Source organism: Epinephelus moara, chromosome 11 (genome assembly GCF_006386435.1).
Source record: "Epinephelus moara isolate mb chromosome 11, YSFRI_EMoa_1.0, whole genome shotgun sequence".
In the NCBI taxonomy this organism is placed as follows: Eukaryota; Metazoa; Chordata; class Actinopteri; order Perciformes; family Serranidae; genus Epinephelus; species Epinephelus moara.
The window spans coordinates 11,725,245-11,744,185 of NC_065516.1; the positions used below are offsets into that span (position 1 = coordinate 11,725,245).

At 39.2% G+C, this 18,941-nt stretch overlaps 1 protein-coding gene across 1 annotated transcript in view; it reads right to left on the bottom strand.

Annotated features, from left to right (window-relative positions):
• Positions 1-10,588: 10,588 nt before the first annotated feature.
• phex (phosphate regulating endopeptidase homolog, X-linked) overlaps positions 10,589-18,941 on the bottom strand; it is a 32,049-nt gene continuing 23,696 nt past the window's right edge. Inside the window, exons 16-22 of the mRNA XM_050056886.1 lie at positions 18,784-18,838; positions 17,138-17,205; positions 16,911-17,041; positions 16,558-16,623; positions 16,026-16,130; positions 12,681-12,757; positions 10,589-12,568 (exon numbers count right to left, since the gene is read on the bottom strand). Coding sequence (XP_049912843.1) covers positions 12,466-12,568; positions 12,681-12,757; positions 16,026-16,130; positions 16,558-16,623; positions 16,911-17,041; positions 17,138-17,205; positions 18,784-18,838 — 605 coding nt within the window. The 3' untranslated portion in view covers positions 10,589-12,465. The remainder of the gene's footprint in view (positions 12,569-12,680; positions 12,758-16,025; positions 16,131-16,557; positions 16,624-16,910; positions 17,042-17,137; positions 17,206-18,783; positions 18,839-18,941) is intronic.

An 18,941-nucleotide genomic window follows, 5' to 3' on the forward strand; every position in this document is an offset into this window, starting at 1 on the left:
AACACAGCTGGAAATATCCTGACATCTTGTGAAAAAGTGACCAGTTTTATTGCCACAAACATGGCTAGAAATGTCCCAACATCTTTTTAAAAATACCTGCTTTTGTCATCACAAACACAGCTGGATATGTCATGACATCTTGTAAGTAATACGCACTTTTGTTGCCACAAACAGCTGGAAATGTCCAGATGTCACAAACACAGCTGGAAATATCCTGACATCTTGTGAAAAAGTGACCAGTTTTATTGCCACAAACATGGCTAGAAATGTCCCAACATCTTTTTAAAAATACCTGCTTTTGTCATCACAAACACAGCTGGATATGTCATGACATCTTGTAAGTAATACACACTTTTGTTGCCACAAACAGCTGGAAATGTCCAGATGTCACAAACACAGCTGGAAATATCCTGACATCTTGTGAAAACGTGACCAGTTTTATTGCCACAAACATGGCTAGAAATGTCCCAACATCTTTTTAAAAATACCTGCTTTTGTCACCATGAACACAGCTGGAAATGTCCATTTGTCTCGTTAAAAAACACCCACCATTGTTGTTTGTTGGTCTTGAACAGTGGTCTGCCCCTATCTGCAGCTTTGAATCATCTCCCTTGGGTATTGCACCTCCAGAGGAAGGAGGAGGAGGGGTTGGTGGATGGGTCATACACATGTATTCTGATCTTCATTGATATGATACGTATGAAACATACAACTGTAACATATCCGTGATGTGCAGGAACACCAACTGCCACAATTTCATTCTGGCAGCAGGGCTGGTCTAGAAGGTCTTAAGCAAAGTACTATCGAACAACAACCACTTCAAGTGTGAACGTGCAGATACAACTGTTGGTTAATCAGCATGCTGAGAAAAACAATATGCTCATGTCAAATGTTTCCTAGAAGTTAAAAAATAAGAAAAAACCCAGAAAAAACACCAACGAACACGTTCTAATCCGTTATTCAATTAAGCCTCAATTAGCCTTTAATCCCCATTACCAGTCCTGTGAGAGACGAGCGCTGAAGGAATGAATCAGTGTCTCCCCGGAGAGGAAGGAAGAGCAGAATAGAAAATGAAAGGCTGCAGAGATATAGGGGGCTTGGGGCAGTTTTCTGATAACAAAAGTACTAATTAGTGTCGCTAAATGATTTATAGAAATCAGAATAGTGTGTGTGTGTGTGTGTGTGTGTGTGTGTGTGTGTGTGTGTGTGTGTGGGATGGAAAGAGGAGGGTGGAGAGAATGGAGTCCTTTCAAAGCATTCCCATTTTTACCAGTCTATTTTCTGCACCTACAGAGTCGAATGGGGGAAATCCTCCAGGGGTTGAAAACTGCAGCCAACAAATACACACACACACACACACACACACACACACACAAGATGGACGGATTAGAGAAGTAGTATAGGCAGCAAAGAGGAGAGCACCTCTCATGGCATTACTTTCGACAGGCTGTCATTCTGCGTGTGTCCATTTTTGGCCTCAGCATTTCATTTGCTCTCATGTTTGTCCATCTGCATGACAGCGTCCCTCCATTATTAAAGACAGCTTCATGGAAGCAGAGTTGGCCGTCATGAATAAGGCTCCTCTCTCGGCTCCTACTCCTCTGAACCCGCCCACCATCCTCGTCTTCCACCCCTCCCATCCCCCAGTCCATCTGTTTTGGTGGAGGCCATCCATTAATAAAGAGTCTGTCCTTTCATTTCTATTTCCCCTCCCTTGTATTATTTATTTACCCATCTATCCACAGCTAAGATATAGTTGCCCGATTGGGATTCAGCAGATCCAATCTTCGTCTTGGATGAAAACTGAGAAAAACTTAATGAAAACTTGATTTCATCCAAACCTCTTACCCACAAGTTTTCTATCAGATACGAAAACATGTGATCTACTAAAGTTAATATGACTTAGATATTTAAATCAGAATACTGTAAACTTTCTGACAGCCACTTAAACTGCCAACATCACATCAAGGACAGGCCCTGATTGGCAGCTCCTCTAATTCAAATGAAATAAAATTTGCCAAGCGTAGGTGTTACAGCAGCTGAGTCACTTCAAATGCAGAAAACCTGCCTGATTAGAGCAATTCTACCCTCCCAGAAGAGTCATAACGTGATGGCTGGAGTTAGTATGAAAAAGTTTTTTTTTTTAAAAATGGTAATTACTGTAATTCCCATGAAAACTTTTTATACTGTATTCATGAGTCCATTTAAATTGCAAATTTCCATCTTTCAGACAGAAGCTTTTAGCCCCACTGTCCCTCACAATTATCTAAAGATAGTTGATATTTGCGCATGTTTGTTTTTTTTACATCCTAGACTATCAGTGGTTCCCCTTTTTCAGTCTTTGGTTAGTTTAAGTTAGATAACCTCACAGGATTCACAAGATGTCTTATTTTCAATGTATACAGCCAACAAAAGTCAATGCAAATAAAAAAATAGCAAATTAGTTTTACCCTTTTTTATTGTTGTTATCTCTTTTTTTAAGTTTTGGTTAAATGTTCTGTATGAGAATGAAGTCACACTACTTAGTGATGTTGTGGAGGGTATATGCAGGTATACAGGGTATACCTACCTCTTTTTCTGGTTGCTTACAATATACTTACTTATCAGCCAAAAAACATTAGAATATGTACCTGTCCATTTACCTAGTGGTACACCCACCTCATTAACCACCTCTAAACCACTGACAAACCCTCTGTGTGAGTCCCTAGCCCTTTTTACACTGCCTCTTCAAGGCGGGAATTTTAGGCTGTTATGCCACCTCGCCACTCTGTATAAAAGGTACAGTTGGTACAGTTGTCTCACCTTTAAGCCAGCACTCGAGAAAGTAATAGTGCGGAAACAATGTCTGTAACAGGAGGACAGGATCCTGGGAGGCACAGTTGTGACATTTTGATGACGTGCTATGCGTGCAACCCATCATAGGAGATTTTAAAAGTAGCTGATAGCAGTTAGCAGCGGACTTAAAGAAGAAGAATAGCAGCTAAAAATGATGAGATCGGAGTGACAAGGTGTTGTCTGAGCAGAGGACAAGATCAGCCACCATATAACAGAGACAGTAAATGACTGTTATTGCCATGTTACCCCATTGTTATTGCTTTAAAGCACTGCAGATGCGTGTGTTATAGGCCTATGTCACATTGGAGGCTGATGCAGATGTGTTTAAGGAAACACCCATCACACCTGTTTTGCTTCCATGATGCTGACATGCTGTCTAAAATCACACACTGGGGACTTTATAGCGTCCTTATAATGTGTTCTCTGTGTAAAAAGAGCTCCCGTGTGTGTATCCCACTGGCTAGCTTACGGCTGCTACTCTGCACTGCAGTCACCATTCATAATGGCAACAGTGTCATTGCGAAAGCATAACGCCCACCTTTGCAGTTCCCCTCCAGGTTAACAACGTTAGCTCTGTCAACACTGTAGACGTTAGCACTGTTTGCTCTGTTAGCTGCTGGCTCAGTGGTCTCCATGTTGAGAGCCGTGTGCAGACAATCGCGGCTCAGATTCTGAATCATAGATAAGCTCTTAATGTGGAATACAGACTGGTTAAGATTATCATCAAGCTATTTTTAGTCTAGTAGTAATAGTAATCTAAATGCTTCACTATGTTCACCAGCAGTTGCTAACTTAATCCTTCTACCTCCTCGGGACTAGCACACAGTGGGATTTTAGTGCTTTTTCATTAAAAACAGCTGCATCTGAAAACTGGGTTAATGAGAGCAGTGAGAATGAGCCAAAACAAAGAGGTTGCAGGCCAGAGAACCAAAACAGTAGGACGCTTGATTACAGAAGCTTTACACTTAAGAAACAGCATTTTTTGATTACGATAAAATAAAAAATAATCCAGATATGGTTTGGATCAGTTTGCAAAACGCCCGCAAAACTAATGTCCACATTTCCACTGTTTCCAAACGCTACATCTCTGTCTTCTATCTCTCCATCTATCCTTCTCTATTTACCTCTTTGTTATTTCTGTAGATCTATTTTCTGCATCCTCTTGGTGGTCAGCAACATTCATAATTTCCAAATGTCATTTGGACATTAGCTCATGAGGCCAGGAAGGATGCTGTTAGCGGGGGGAGGGGGGTGATGGAAGAGGGAGGTCACAGGGAGGGGCACGGGATGAGAAATGCAGTAAAGTCGTCTTCATGGCCTCTTAGAGACTCAAAGATTTGATTACAGTTACAGGCCAGAAACAGAGAAGATAGATGCAGACAGACGCAGATAAAAAGAATATCACATGGCTCGCACTGCCTCTCTTTCACGTACACAATGGCAGGTTGAGGTGCCAGAAAAAAAAGATAAAGTGTGAAGCAGCTGAGTGCCACAAGCTTGATAAAGAAAACTGGGAGAGGCCCGATGACTTCAGCAGTGCCTGCGGAGGAAAACACGATTTGCTAAAAGGTCAGAGTGAGATATCTGAGAAGAGCCATTTTCACCTCTCAGAAAGCTAAATTTAATCTGTGATTACCGGGCTCCATCTATAATCTGTGCACCACCTGAAAATGGCCCTCAAGGCATGTTTTCCTGCCCTCTATTGGACAGAAAGAGAACTGCATGACTGGACAGTATTTTTGTGTATGTTGATTGGGTGTCTTTGAATACAAGTTTTAATGATTCATGTGATGTGTTTCTGGGCACAGGCAGCTGCTGTTGAGGTTCATTCACCTTTTTCTATCACCTCCATTTAAGGAGAATTTGGAGGGCACAAAAGACGAGGTGTTTGTTTTTTGATCTGGCCTTTAGACCATGTTTGAGGCCATGGCAGCAGAAAGAGCTGCTGACGTTTGAGCTGATGTTGTAAACTTGCATCCACTAGCTAGCTGCTTGGTTTAGCCAATCAGCAGGGTTTATAAAATGGGGGAAAGGGCTGAACACTATGGATAAAATCTTCTTTAAGGTTTAGTCAATCATATACAAAAAGCACATGGTTAGATTTAGAAAATAACATCATGGTTTGGCTCGACGGGAAGCCAACACCAGCCTCCCGGCAGAAAGTTCGGGGTTTGTTGGACCCATCCACCACACCTCCTAACCTGTCCACATATCAAACTGCCACACCAGGTGCCGTACAGCTGACCGGTGGTATATCATACCGCCATGAAAGGTGACTTTTGGCATCAGATGTCCAATGCTGAAGTCGCTGACAAAGCTGCGGTGTTTGATGACCTCAAAATGAAAAAGGACTGTCTGGACACTGTTCTCAACATGAGGTGGCTGAGCCGGCTGCTAGCAGCTAATGGTGCTAACTCCATAAATAGCACTTAACAACGGCAACATTGCTGATACAGCTAACAGTTTTAACCAGGGGGAACCAAAAGGTGGGTGCTACGCTTCCATGACGATGCCATCCCAATATCAGCAGTAACCACTGTTTGATCGCAGTGCAAAGTGCATAGAGAAGCTCAAATTCCAACACACGGAGGTAGCGTGACTACATTTTCTGCTGAGGACACCACTGTAATCTGTACATAGCAAACAGAGGTTTGCTGCTATAATAATGCTCTGAATGTCGCATATAGAATTTATAAATGTAGCAATATAGTGTAGCAAAATCTCTACAACTGTCATCTCATATTCAATATCGTGTATCATTATAATGCTCAACCATAGATGAGAGGAACTGGCTCCCTTGGTTGCATTGTGTTGGGTATATTTTGATGAAAAAATATCTAAAAGTGTTTGGTTAGTAAACCTTTTTTAGGGCAAATGATTGACAAAAGGGAGTCCCAGAACTAGTTTTAGTTTCACTTAAATCCAAAATACATAGGAAACACTGAAAATACATCATACACCCAAATCAAATGATAACTCAAATCAGAGGGCAAAATTATTAATTGTCAGAAGCAATAAAAGGGGAGGAAATATTGCACAAACAGAATACATAAACCCTTATATAGTGTAGTTTCTACCCTCAAACTCGTCCGTTAACTCCAACTGAATCCAGTAAAGCTCTTATGACTCTTACGGGTGTTTCTCCTTTGGTTATTGCACTTGCTCAAGCAACTGTGTGTTAACCATTATATACAGTTGGAGTTAAAGGATTAGTTTGAGGGTAGAAACTACACTATATAATGGTTCCCCCTGGTTAATGTATACAACCCTTATGTAGTGTAGTTTCTACCCTCAAACTCATCCATAAACTCCAACTATAGAATCCATTAAAGCTCTTATGTCCCCTAGGGGTGCTGCTATGCCCCCCCTCCTTTGGTAATAGTACTTGCTCAAGCAATTGTTTGTTAAGAATCCTTACATCTGCAATAATCAATATTTTTTACTACCAATTGGTTAAATGAGCTAAAGGAAGAGTGGTTATTAGACTTGCATTCACCAGGTGGCCAGAGACACGACATCCAGCACTTATTGTTCAGTGATTCTTGGGGTCAGTCTTTGCCCCTCTGTGACTTGATTTACTAATGTGTGCAGATTTGTGTGGTTTTGTTTAACAGGGCCTGGATCTAGGAGACAAATCAGCACTTTAATCACCTTGGCTGTCATTTTTACTCTGGCCACTAAAGTAGATTTATCACAATTCAATGAAGTAATGGCACAAAGTGAGGCAGCGGCTTATTATTAACTGCTCTACCAACACAGAGCATCGAGGAAGCGGCAGGGACACATTCTCATGTTAGTCTCTGATTAGCAGAGCTGACTGCAGGAGATTACATTTACAGCTACAAACACCAGATGTATATGTACTGGAAATCAAGCTTGAATCCACTTAAATAACATTTTCAGTTGTGTTATTAAAATATTCCAAATAGTGTTTTATTTTCTTGCCTGCTATTCTAATTTCAAATAAATAATTCATTTCTGTATTTTTAAAAAAATATTTTTTTTCTTGTATTGATTTAAAAAATCACTGCTGCTTGGATTATTCTTGTATGTTTTAGCAACACAAATGCAATGCCATGTCAGTGCTGGAATAATGGAGTTGGTTAATAAAAACAAACACATTTCGATTTCTTAAGTTTGGTGCAAAATTTCGCAATTGTAAATGTTGTCATTATCAGGCCTTCTACATTACAAGTCAAAGTACTGTATATACAGTAGCAGATCCTGATAGGGGCCGAATGGGCATTTGCCCAGGGCGGCACTTTGTCAAGACGTGTGTGTGTGTGTGTGTTATAGACACACTGTCTATAACAATAATTATGCCAGGTAACAAACTGCGTTGGACTCGGGTCGTTTTCGGTCAGGTAAATGCGGCCTGAGCCGCATCAATTTTTCCTAAAGATGATGTCTGTCATTATGTTCAAGTGTTTGTTTTTCTGATAAGTTTGGTTTTAATTAGTTATTTAATGCTATAAAACTGGGATTTTACAACATGACTGTCAACTGTGTGAGCCAGTTGTTGGGTTCACATTCAGCAGCGCTGCTCGCGATTGGCCAGGCAGCTGTATGGGCGGGAAACTTGAAACTCAGAGCCTGTGACTGCGTGGACTCTGGCTCCGCATGACGTTATGAGAGCATGATGGCAGCGGGCATATCCAGGATATTTTACCTTTACCTCTGTACAGTGGGGGTAAGTGGAGATGTGTCGTCCATCTTTATATGGTAAATGGGCCTGCACTTGTATGGCGCCTTTTTAGTCTCACGAACACTCAAAGCACTTTAACACTACCTGTCACCTTCACCCATACATTTACACACTGGTGGACGAGGCTACCATGCCATCTGCTACACAGTTTAAACACACTCATACTCTGATGGACCAGCCATCGGGAGCAATTTGGGGCCCAGTATCTTGCCCAAGGATATTTTGACATGTGGACTGGAGGAGCCAGCGATCGAACCACTGATCTTCCAATTAGTGCAAGGTAGACTACATATGTAAACAGCATATGGTAGTACAGCAATATAGCACATAGTAGAAAATGTAGGTAGTAGTTTGCAGTTTTTAAAACAACTCAGACCAAAACATTTAGTCTGAATGTTAGAAGAAGCTTCAGCAGAGTGACCGTGAGACAAAGTAATAAAAAAGTGAACACCAGTTGATTTATCTGTTTCTTTTGTACATCAGCGGTCGAATCTGCCATTGATAATGAATGTCAGAGTGTACAAATGGCTGCCACGGGTCTGATGCATGGTATTGCTTACACATCTAGTAAAAAAGAAATGTCTGCTCATTATCATCCATCTCACTTACTCCTTCACTTTGTCTCTTAATCACCCCAACCCCCAACAACACACACATCCAGTACACACAACACCATAATAGACTAGGGCACTGGACTGTTTTTCTAATTGGTGTGTATTGATGAGTTGCCGCTGGTGTTGCCACAGATACAGGTCATTAACGTTACCCCCTGCCTGGCAATGTAAGACGCACTGGAAGACACACATGCAAACACATACACACAATGACAAGTTCAAGTTGCCATGGGAACTGCTGAAATAAATGAATGAGATATGATGTGTGCAAGGAAAATCAATAAATGGACATGCTTTCTGTTGCAATCTCAATCTCTTTTTGTCCTCCATCCATCAGCACCCTCCATCCTCTGTCTGCCACCTCGCTCCGCTTCTCTTTTATCACACACGTTTCAAACTCACCTTATCAATCACAGTAAAGTTACAACGTGAAGGAACAATGTAATGTCTGAGTTTTATTAGAACCTGAACAGAAAGAAACAAATCCAACAAAAAGCAACACAGTGAACCACAATCAGATTTACTGTGACAATGGAAAGGCAAAAAATCATCCCAATAAGAATAATACAAATGAAGAAAAACATTAATAGGAATCTAAGTAATCACAGGTGTATCAAGTTCATTATTTTCACTGTGGAGTTGTGAAATTTCAAAATAAACCTTACTGAGTGATTAGACTGACACTACTTTGTAGGACTGGGAAAAGTGTGTCAATTTAAAAAAAAAAAAAGATCGATTTTTTAATGCCTCAATCGATATAATTCAAATGTGAATGTGAAAAGAAGTTACCACTTTTATTGTGGTAATCTATGAGTAATATGATGTCATATTCACCTAAATAAAAACAAAGTGGAAGAGAGAAAGCAGAAAATGGTGGCTGGTTCGAGGACACAGACCTTCAGTGGCAATCCACTCAAATTAAGCCATCCTAAACACCAGCGTGATGAGTCCGATGACAGACAGCACTGACTCCCAACCGGATCAGCTAACTTTCTGTTGCTGCCATTACACATCCCAATGTGACCCCAGCACTGGGGTTTGCGCTGGCTGTATCTGAGTTGCTACAACCACTACTGAAGGTCTGTCACCGAAACTTCAGTCCGCTGTCATCCCAGCGAAGTAGTCTATAGCGGTGGGGAGTGAGGCAGAGGGACTGCGGGAAGTGTTAGTGAGGAGAGTGAGGCAGTAAGGGGCTGAGAAAGTTTATACGCTGTGCACATCTCAACAGTAACCTAAGAATTTACCTATTTTAAATAGTAAAACTATTTGAAGTCAGTAAATGGCAGTCAATGTTGATATTTTTGCAGCTACCACAAACAAATCAATATATGGGAAACACTACACTAGCTTGATGAGTAGGGAACGCTAAATGCTGCAGGTTAAGTTTGCTTCAAAAAGTATATACTTTTAATATATTCTATATAGTACATTTTATTTATCACTTTTGTATGCAGTATATGATGTTGCTGAGATAAAAATATGAAAAACTGACTAACATCATGTGTTGTGCCTCAAAGTCTCTAGAAGGGAATGATTCAACTTTTTCACACCGTCCGTGTTAAAAAACAAAACAAAACAAACAAAAAAAATCAAAATAAATATTTGTAGAATCACAATAGTTAAAAATCGCAATACATATAGAATTTGCACCCAAGTATCATGATAGTATCAAATCAGGTGACAAGCATATCGCATGACAGGTGGATTGGCCGAAAATTAATTATCAACAATTTCAATTAATCATTTACGTCATTTATCATGGAGCAGTGGTGTTAAGAGACTTACTATTGAATAATGTGAACATACATTTTACCCAACAGTCATCTTTGCATATCTGTATATGAGAAAAAATACCAAAGTAAATAAGAAATTATTATTTAAATGTAACAATTTTGATAGTTTAGTATTGTTTATTTGGAATAAGCACAGAATTTTGTTATAGATGCTATTGACTATTTTACAAAAAAAACAAAAAAATACATGACAGGTGGGTTTGCCTTTTATACGGGCACATATGGCAAATGGCACTGTCTTGTTGGGCAATCACTCATAAGGGCCCATTCCCCCCCCCATCTCCCCCAAGACACTGTACTGTCTTTACTTACGCCACTGTGATGGAGAAATCCTTAAGATTTGCTATTTTTAACCTCTCAAAATGTGTGAATTTTCTAAAAAAACAGTTCGAAAAAAAAAGACACTGGGTTCTTGGAGATTATGATGAGCATGTTTTTGTTGTTGTTGTTTTTTTAAACTATTTTCTGCCATTTCATTTTGACTAAAAGATTGTATAAACAGAGTAATCAATAATGAAAATAACGTAGTTGCAGCCCTACTATTTTAAAATTGGAACCAGCTTGTGTCAAAGTAATGAGTGCTTCAAAAAGCAGAATGAGAAAAGGTAGTCAGATAAAAAGAAAAACAGTTTAAATAACTTCTGGTGATAATGATTTTAATGTAGAAAACAAAATCTGAACATTAGGTTAGGGATGACAATCTTGAATTTTAATGATCACTCCTGATATTCAGAAAATCTATCCTTCACATTTTCTGATAAATTTGTGAAATCTGTGAAAATACTTCCTTTATTCCAGAGCAACATGAAATACTACAAACAAGCTGACGTGTGAGTGCACCTCTGTAACAGAGAGACAGAAAGACAAATGGAGAGAGTGCATCATGAGTGCTTGTGATTCTGTGAGTTCATCTGCCTCAGGCTGAACTGCAGCAGAATGAATATAAATGTCTGACACAAAACGGATATTGAAACAAAAGGGGACAGAAACCAAGACAGGACTGTATCAAAGGACACACACACACACACACACACACACACACACACACACTTACACACATAATACAAAACATACCAAATCTCAGGTAGTTTAATCTCATATTAAACCTTAAAAATAAGCCAGCAGATTATCAAAATGATGATGCAAGATTCCACAATTTAAAAAGACAGAAAAGAGAAAAGGCTTTAAGACTTAGACCAAATCACAATGTTTGTTTTCAATCATTTCCAGATGGAAAAACCCCACAGCACGTACATAAAATGAAATGGCGCTGAGCAAATGCTGCCTCAACTGGTTAGTTTTAAAAGCCCACCTGAAAAAAAAAAAATCAATATCAGTTTGAGTGTACGCTATATTTAGAACGTTTTCACTGCTTTTCCTCGCCACCAGACAGCCCTTCCAACAGGGGACTGAAGCTGTTATCACAAAGCCACCAGACTCTACTGACAAACAGTCATTTTACTTCACTGAACATTGCAGGAAGTTGCTGGCCCACACTTGGCTCAGTTGGTTAGTATGTAAGGTAAAGCGGTAAAAAGTACTCCAAATACAGCAAATGCTTAAATTGATATAGAAGTTTTTTTAGGTGGGTTTTGTTAGGCTGCTAAACACACACTGCTTGACTTCCTTGCAGGTGGATTTGGTTTAACAAAGACACTAGCAAAGCAACGAAGTACATAAAATAAGCCCAGCAGAAACGTCAGGTAGGTCGGACCACAGTGTTTTACCATATATTTTTTAAATGTTACAGTTACGGCTAAAAAAATGACAACAGAAATAAAAAAAGCCTGCCAATTTCAGGTATCTCAGCAACTGAAAATTGCTGGTTGCTACCCGGAAGTGATTATTTACATTGGTGCACATCAGAGTGATTCATTCTATATGAGATAAAATTTCACTGTAAGTACCTAACTACAATTTTCTGTATTATATTTAGCATTTTTTGCATTTATGCTCAATCATAAATGAATCTTGGGGAATTCATTAACATGGCTGCTAATAAATACTGATCTGATATAATTCAGTTTACCACAGTTACCATTAAATTTGAAATATAGGTTCCGTTATCTAAATAAAAAATCTAGTCATGGTATCTTTACTTAATATATACATTTTTATTCCCGTAAGAAAGGTTCTAGCTTTATCAACACATACTTACAGTACATATATGGCTGCTGTCAAAGGGGACAGCCTCTTTTTTGCAACATATCTATAATCCATAACGTATGGTCCTTAACAAATGGCTTCAGTCATAGTTTATGAAGTAACTGCAGCATATGCAGTAAATGTACCTGTGGAAACAGTTACAGATCTGTTGCAGTAATAGTACACAGTAGCTCATTAAAATGGCTTCAGTCTCTAACACTTTCCACTCTTACCCAAACATGAGTGTAGTTTCTTTGTGTGAGAAGAACTCATTTTTGTTCCCACATCATGTAAACTATGCGTGCTAAGTCCAGCATCATCTGCCTTTTCAACAGACGTCCTGCTGGTTCAGGGTCAAGCTGAGGTTTAAAGGTCACCACACCCGACAGGACTTTGCACCTCGGTTCATAACCGACGACTCGGGGCAGCTGAATGCTTTCCGAAACTCTTCATAGTTACTCATCGCTCCGATAACTCTGCAGGGCGACAGTGATGGTAAAAGTCAGGTTTTGAGGATTGTGTGTGGAATCTTTAGTGTGTGTGTGTGTGTGTGTGTGTGTGTGTGTGTGTGTGTGTGTGTGAGCTCACCTGTATTTTGGTGGACTGTGAGCTCCACTCTGGATCTGGTCTCTGGCTGCTTCTGGTCTGTATGAGTTACATCTCACCTACAGAGTACAAGTACATAGGATAAATGGTTTCATTGTCAATGGGTGAGGTTACATGATGACTTGTCATTCGGAATGAAATAAATCTGAATGAAATCATTCATACAGTTTCTCCAGGTAGTTTACATGGGAAATATTCATTTCGAATGAGGGTTTACACGGGAGATCAGTTCAATCGCCTTTATTCAGGTTTGCGCAAGGTTTGGGGCAGGGAAGGTTTCTGATTGGATAGGGGGCGGGGCAGATGTTACGTGTTTAAGTTTACCGGAAGAAAACACTGTAGTCCTCGCTCCGGATAACAAGATGCTTGATGACGCCATTCTTAGTGCCTTTTTCGGGCTTGTTGTGCTTATATTCTTGAAGCAGCAGTATGACAACAACCTTGTTCTGCTAATGCTTTGTCTTCTGAGGAGGAGAAGGGAGGTAGAAGGTCAAAGAAGGGAGACAGAAGACCGTGCTGTGGTGAATGGAACCGGTTAGTGCAACGAGTCTGACTGTGCTATCTCAGCCCGTTGCTATGTGCGCTATATACGTCATCACACCAGAAGGGCAAGGAAACGAGCATGCGCAGAAAGACCAGAATGAACTTAAAAAGGAATGAGTGTATACGAGTGCGAGAAATTCTTTCATTCGGAATTAGAAACAGACTATTCCAGCCCCTTACATCAGATTGAATTATCAATCGCATTGGCCATTTTCAATCCGAATTAGGTGTTTACAAGATCACTTTCAATAGGAATGAACTTTCATTCCGAATGAAAAGGGAATTAAACTGTCCATGTAAACACACTGAATGTGTACTAAGGACCAGTTTTGAGAAGTAGCTAGTTACATGTTACTAAATTACAAAATACAAGTAAATGTTATCAGTTAAATGTTAATGAAGAAAACATATGTAAACTACTCAAAATGTTGGTGATTACAGAGGGGTCACATCAAAAATATATTCTTTCTCGTAAAAAAGTTTATATGTAGAATATAACTTTCATTCTTTGTCTTTTTATCGTGTATAAACGCTGTCTTTTGGCAGAGCCTATTTCTGGACATTTTTCAGTTTTATTGCGCAGCTTAAATCATTTGTTAGAAAAGCAATGGAATGTAATAAGTTTGATGAAGTACTTAAAATAGTTGCATAACTAGTAATCTGTAACCTATTACACTTCAAATGTAACCCTGCCAACACTGCTAGGTACAAATGTTACTCCTACAGATTCGAGGTTGCTGGACAGCGGCACACTGGAGACTGATTTGTTTGCCCACAGGCGGCTGCCGTGGCAGGGCCACGTCCCCGCGTCCTTGATCTTTGGTTTTCCAGCGGACCATTCGAGCAAGTCCGGCTTCTCTGCTGCTAAAGCTGCTGCCGGGATACAGCTGAGAAGAAGCCGGCTGCTAATGCTATGTACCGGGACACTGCTAATGCTGCTGCAGGGATACAGCTGAGGAGAAGCCGGCTGCTAATGCTATGTACCGGGACACTGCTAATGCTGCTGCCGGGATACAGCTGAGGAGGAGCCGGTTGCTAATGCTATGTACCGGGACACCACTAATGCTGCTTGCCGTGCTGCTGTAGCTCAGTTGTAACTGTAACTGATGCTGAGACTCTACTGACTGCGTGACTGGTAGACAGCGGTGGGTGGCGCAACAGGCCAAAACACAAATTCAAAACATAAACATGATTTGCGGACCGTAAAATATTTTTTTTAAATGCGAATATTCTGGCTGGACTATTGTTGTCAGTGAGCTCAGTATGTTATATGAACATTATTCCTTAGTCTCTTTGACATATTAGGAGGATTTTACGACTATTCGCTTTAGATTTCTTACATATAGCTCCTTTAAGAAACAATAAAGAAATTACTAATTAAGCAGAATGGCTCCATCACAATAATATAGGTTATATTATAATTACTGATGTATTTACGTGCATCACTTTAATGCTACAGTTGGTAAATGTGAAGCTAATTTTAATACTTATATATTACTTGCTATATTAATTAGCTTAATCTATAATAATGCATCCTAATTAATTTGTTGATTATATTTTGTTTTAATAATCTAAATCGATAAAGTAACTAAAGCTGTCAAATAAATGTAGTGCAGTAGAAAATACAATATTTGCCTCTGAAATGTAGTGGAGTAAAAGCAATAAGCAGCAAAAGATGGAATTATTTCAAATGAAGAACAAATACTTCAAAATCACCCTTGGGTACAGGACTCAAGTAAATGTACTTTGTTACTTTCCACCACTGCTCATATGGATTTAAATTAACAGTTTGATTTTATGACACATTTGATTACACATTGCAATTTCTGAACCACAAACACAACTGATATAAGGACTAATGTAATGTCATACAGCTTTAGATTTTACAGTTGAAACTGCCTTGAAAGCTGTAAATCTTACCAGTTTAAGCCTTACAGCAACTCAACTTTAAAGGGGCAGTTCACCCCAAAATGAAAAAAACTATTCCTTCCTCTTACCTATAGTGCTGTTTATCAGATTAAGTTGTTTTGGTGTGAGCTGCAGAGTGCTGGAGATACCAGCTGTACAGATGTCTGCCTTTTCTCCAATACAATGGAACTAGTTGACACTCGGCTTGTGGTGCTCAAAGCGCCAAAAAGTTAATTTGAAAAACTCAACAGCAATGTCTCTTCCCAGAAATCATGACCTGGTTACTTAAGATAATCCACAGACCTTGTTGTGAGCAGTTTCATGTAGGGGCTATTTTCTTTCTAACGAACTACACCTGGCAATCGTATCACCATGCAGAAGGAAGTGGGCATCTACTCATGGGCGAGAGGCTCCTGCTTGTGTCAGCGCAAAATGTAAACATTAATGGGGTCCTGCTTGGCTGAGCTGAAACATTAGCTATCTTAGTGGTACTAGGTGAGATATCAGTAGATGCACACATGGTGATATGGTTTGGGGGTGTATCTCAGTAGAAAGAAAATAGTTCCCACATAACATTGATCACAACAAGGTCTGTGGATTATCTTGAGTAACCGGGTCATGGCAGCAGACATCTCTACAGTCGATATCTCCATTACTCAGCAACTCACACCAAAACAATCCAGATTGATAAATAGCACTACAGGTAAGAGAAAAGATATATATTTTCATTTCAGGGCGAACAGTTCTTTTCACTTACTTCTGCTAAGCAGCTACTCAGGGGGAAATATTTAGACAGGACAACAGAGGAGCAGATAAGTGCTCTTACTGGTTGAATCATGGCGTTGGTAGAGTGGAAAAAATAGCTTGTGTCCTTACATGAGCATAGCTTAAGAAGAACAGTTGGTTGTTGTTCAGTTCGACTCCAGGCAGCCGAGGCTCCTCCACACCACCTCTGCTCTCATCCACCCACCGCCTGTACGCCTGCACACAAACATACAGGGAACATTTTCTCACCTGGGTTTCTAAGCATGACAATGGCAAGTTTTATTAATAGTCCTTTCACACAATGGAAATGTGGGGTTTCGAAATACAGGTAACTCACAACTAAATGCTAACCAATTACAAACATAGGTGCAGGTGATAAACATAGGCGTCACGACAAACAAACACATGCCAAGGTAATAACAAGCACAGGGGAAACTACTGAGGGCATGCACTGGTATTCATGCTGGTTCACTGGCACGGCTTACTGGCACACCTGAACACAATAAAATCATAATTAAAGTAATTAGTTACACCAATAATTTTCAGTGTGAAAGGTCAAGTGTCTGCTTTTAAAAACGCCTAAAAATGTTTTCGCAAGATCAGGAAAGGCTTGTTTTCTGTCATGTAAGAAAACAGATCATACCCTAAAAGACTCTCTGATTCCTCCATTGTCTGCTATGTTTTCTGCCAGAGTCCTCTTGCCTCGCACCTAGAGAACAAAAAAGAAACCCCACAAAGCACAAATTCTCACATTATTACTTCAAGTATTTATCAAGGTTACAGTCATACATTCTGGATCAGAGCGACCTGACTCTGACTACTGAAACACATTACATAGCACATAATAAAAACAGAAATACACACTTGAATAAGCCTGTAAAGTGTCAGACTGACATTATGCAAGAATATTCTTGACTGGATTGTTATTCTAATGTGCTTTAATGTTTTTAAGGGATTATTTTGTTGCTGTACATTCTGTAGAGTCAAACTTCTTACATTCAGGCTTGCTTCCTCCCAGTGGTAGCCATTATACTGCTCAATCATACACTGTGTCTTCTCATTGAAGGCTATTACAGACGAGTTGCTCCACCACTGGTCGAGGTTGCCATTCTTGTCATATTTGCGACCTGTTCATGAAAAACATTACATACAAAATAAATTACCACTGTGTTAGAAATTTCTGATGTGGTTTTCTGAGGTCATTGTTGGTGATCAGTATTTACCGTTATTGTCGAAGCCATGTGTTAACTCATGTCCTACTATCACCCCGATGGCACCGTAACTTAAAGATCTGGAAACATATAACAAAATGAGTTACAACATTTAAAACAGGGAAATTTCTTCACACAATAATTTAAATTGAATTGCTGCGGGATGATTTAAACAGTTTGCAAAGAGGACTTGATAATACAAATAGGCTACATGTTATGAGTAAACTCTGTAAAATTCCATTAGCAACCAAGCTAACAAACATTATACCTGTCAGTTAGCGAACTCACTAGCTTGGAGAGCTTTTTTAACCCTTCAATAACTCTTCATAGAATGGAATACTTACCAATACTGAGAACAAAGTAATAGGGGAGAGTAAACAGCAAAGTACAAAGACAATAGAAAGAAGCTATTGTAGCTGACTAGCATTAGCATGTTCCCTGGCTGGCTAGAGTGTTAGCTTTGCCAGCCAATGGACAGCTATCTGCTAATAATTTAAACTAAATTTCCATATTGACGTAGTTTGACTAAAGCTCTGGTTGTTTTTTTATGCTTTAAAATGTTACTTGTTAGAGTAGACACTTCACTGCTAACTTTTCTTGGTTAGCATGATCATCATCATTGCTAATAGCTGCTGTTACAGAAGAGAAATGCAGTCACATCCTGCTCTGCTTTTCTGAAATAACAAGATTATCAGAGATATCTGAGAAAACTTGTTATGGAAAAATATTTCTGCTCTTGCTTTTCTGCTTTAATGAGATAATATTCTACTTAATTTAGAAAAAATGGAATTCACTGGATTATTATCCTTTTAATTCAGGAAAACAAGATTTTTTCCCCATGAGGTAATCTCAAGATCCACAGATAATATTGTTGTTAATTCTGAATAACAAGGCAAATATTTTTACCCATGATAGTTTCCTCAGAATTGAGATAACAACCTTGTTTATTCAGAAAACCATTAAACGCATTATGCTTCTGTAGTTTCTCCCTGGAATTCCATAAATGTTTTGAAAATGCAAGGCAAGGACAGGTGCTGACAGTATTTACACTGGTTTTCCAGCAAGTATTATGCAGAAAATATCTGTAATTAGGCTTTCAAGACACTGTAGCAAAGCTATTTCCAAAACAAAGCCTTGTTTTTAGGACTGTCACTTTCATTGACTGCATTAATTGGTGCACAGTACAGTGTCATTAAGAGATTTGCTTTAACTTCCATTTGAAAAAGAAAAGACTACAAAAATTATTTTTTAGTATTATGACTACGTTTAGTTTTTGGAAAACAAACTAATAAATCCTGTGAATTTCAGACATATCTTTCATTAGCCGTATACTGTACAAAAAGTATTGAGAATTATTTCATTTGTGGTTGCGAAATATTTACAAATGAAGAAAAAAAAAAAAAACAATCTATTTTGGGACTAAAACTGACCTAAAAATAAAATTATAACTTATTAAAAAACAGATGACTCAGCAGAAGGTACTGGATTATGCTGTTTGTCCACAGGCCTCAGCACTTTACTTCTTCATTGTGGTTTTCTGTCAGGACATTCATGTCACAATAATTATTTCAGAGCTTCACATTCTCCTGAGTAAAAAGCATGAGGCTGCACTTTTCTTTGGTCTGTTAGTAGAGCATGTTACATTTCTTTAATCTCACCTTGGATACTCTCTTCCCCAAAAGAAGGGTTTTTGAAGCTCTCCCGCGGGAAATCCTAAATGAGAAGATCAAAATAGTTTGAGTCTGTGTGTCTTTAGCCCCGTCCAGACAGGATTCATTTACTGAACAAGGTCGGCCTTTTTTCTTCTCCAGCCTGT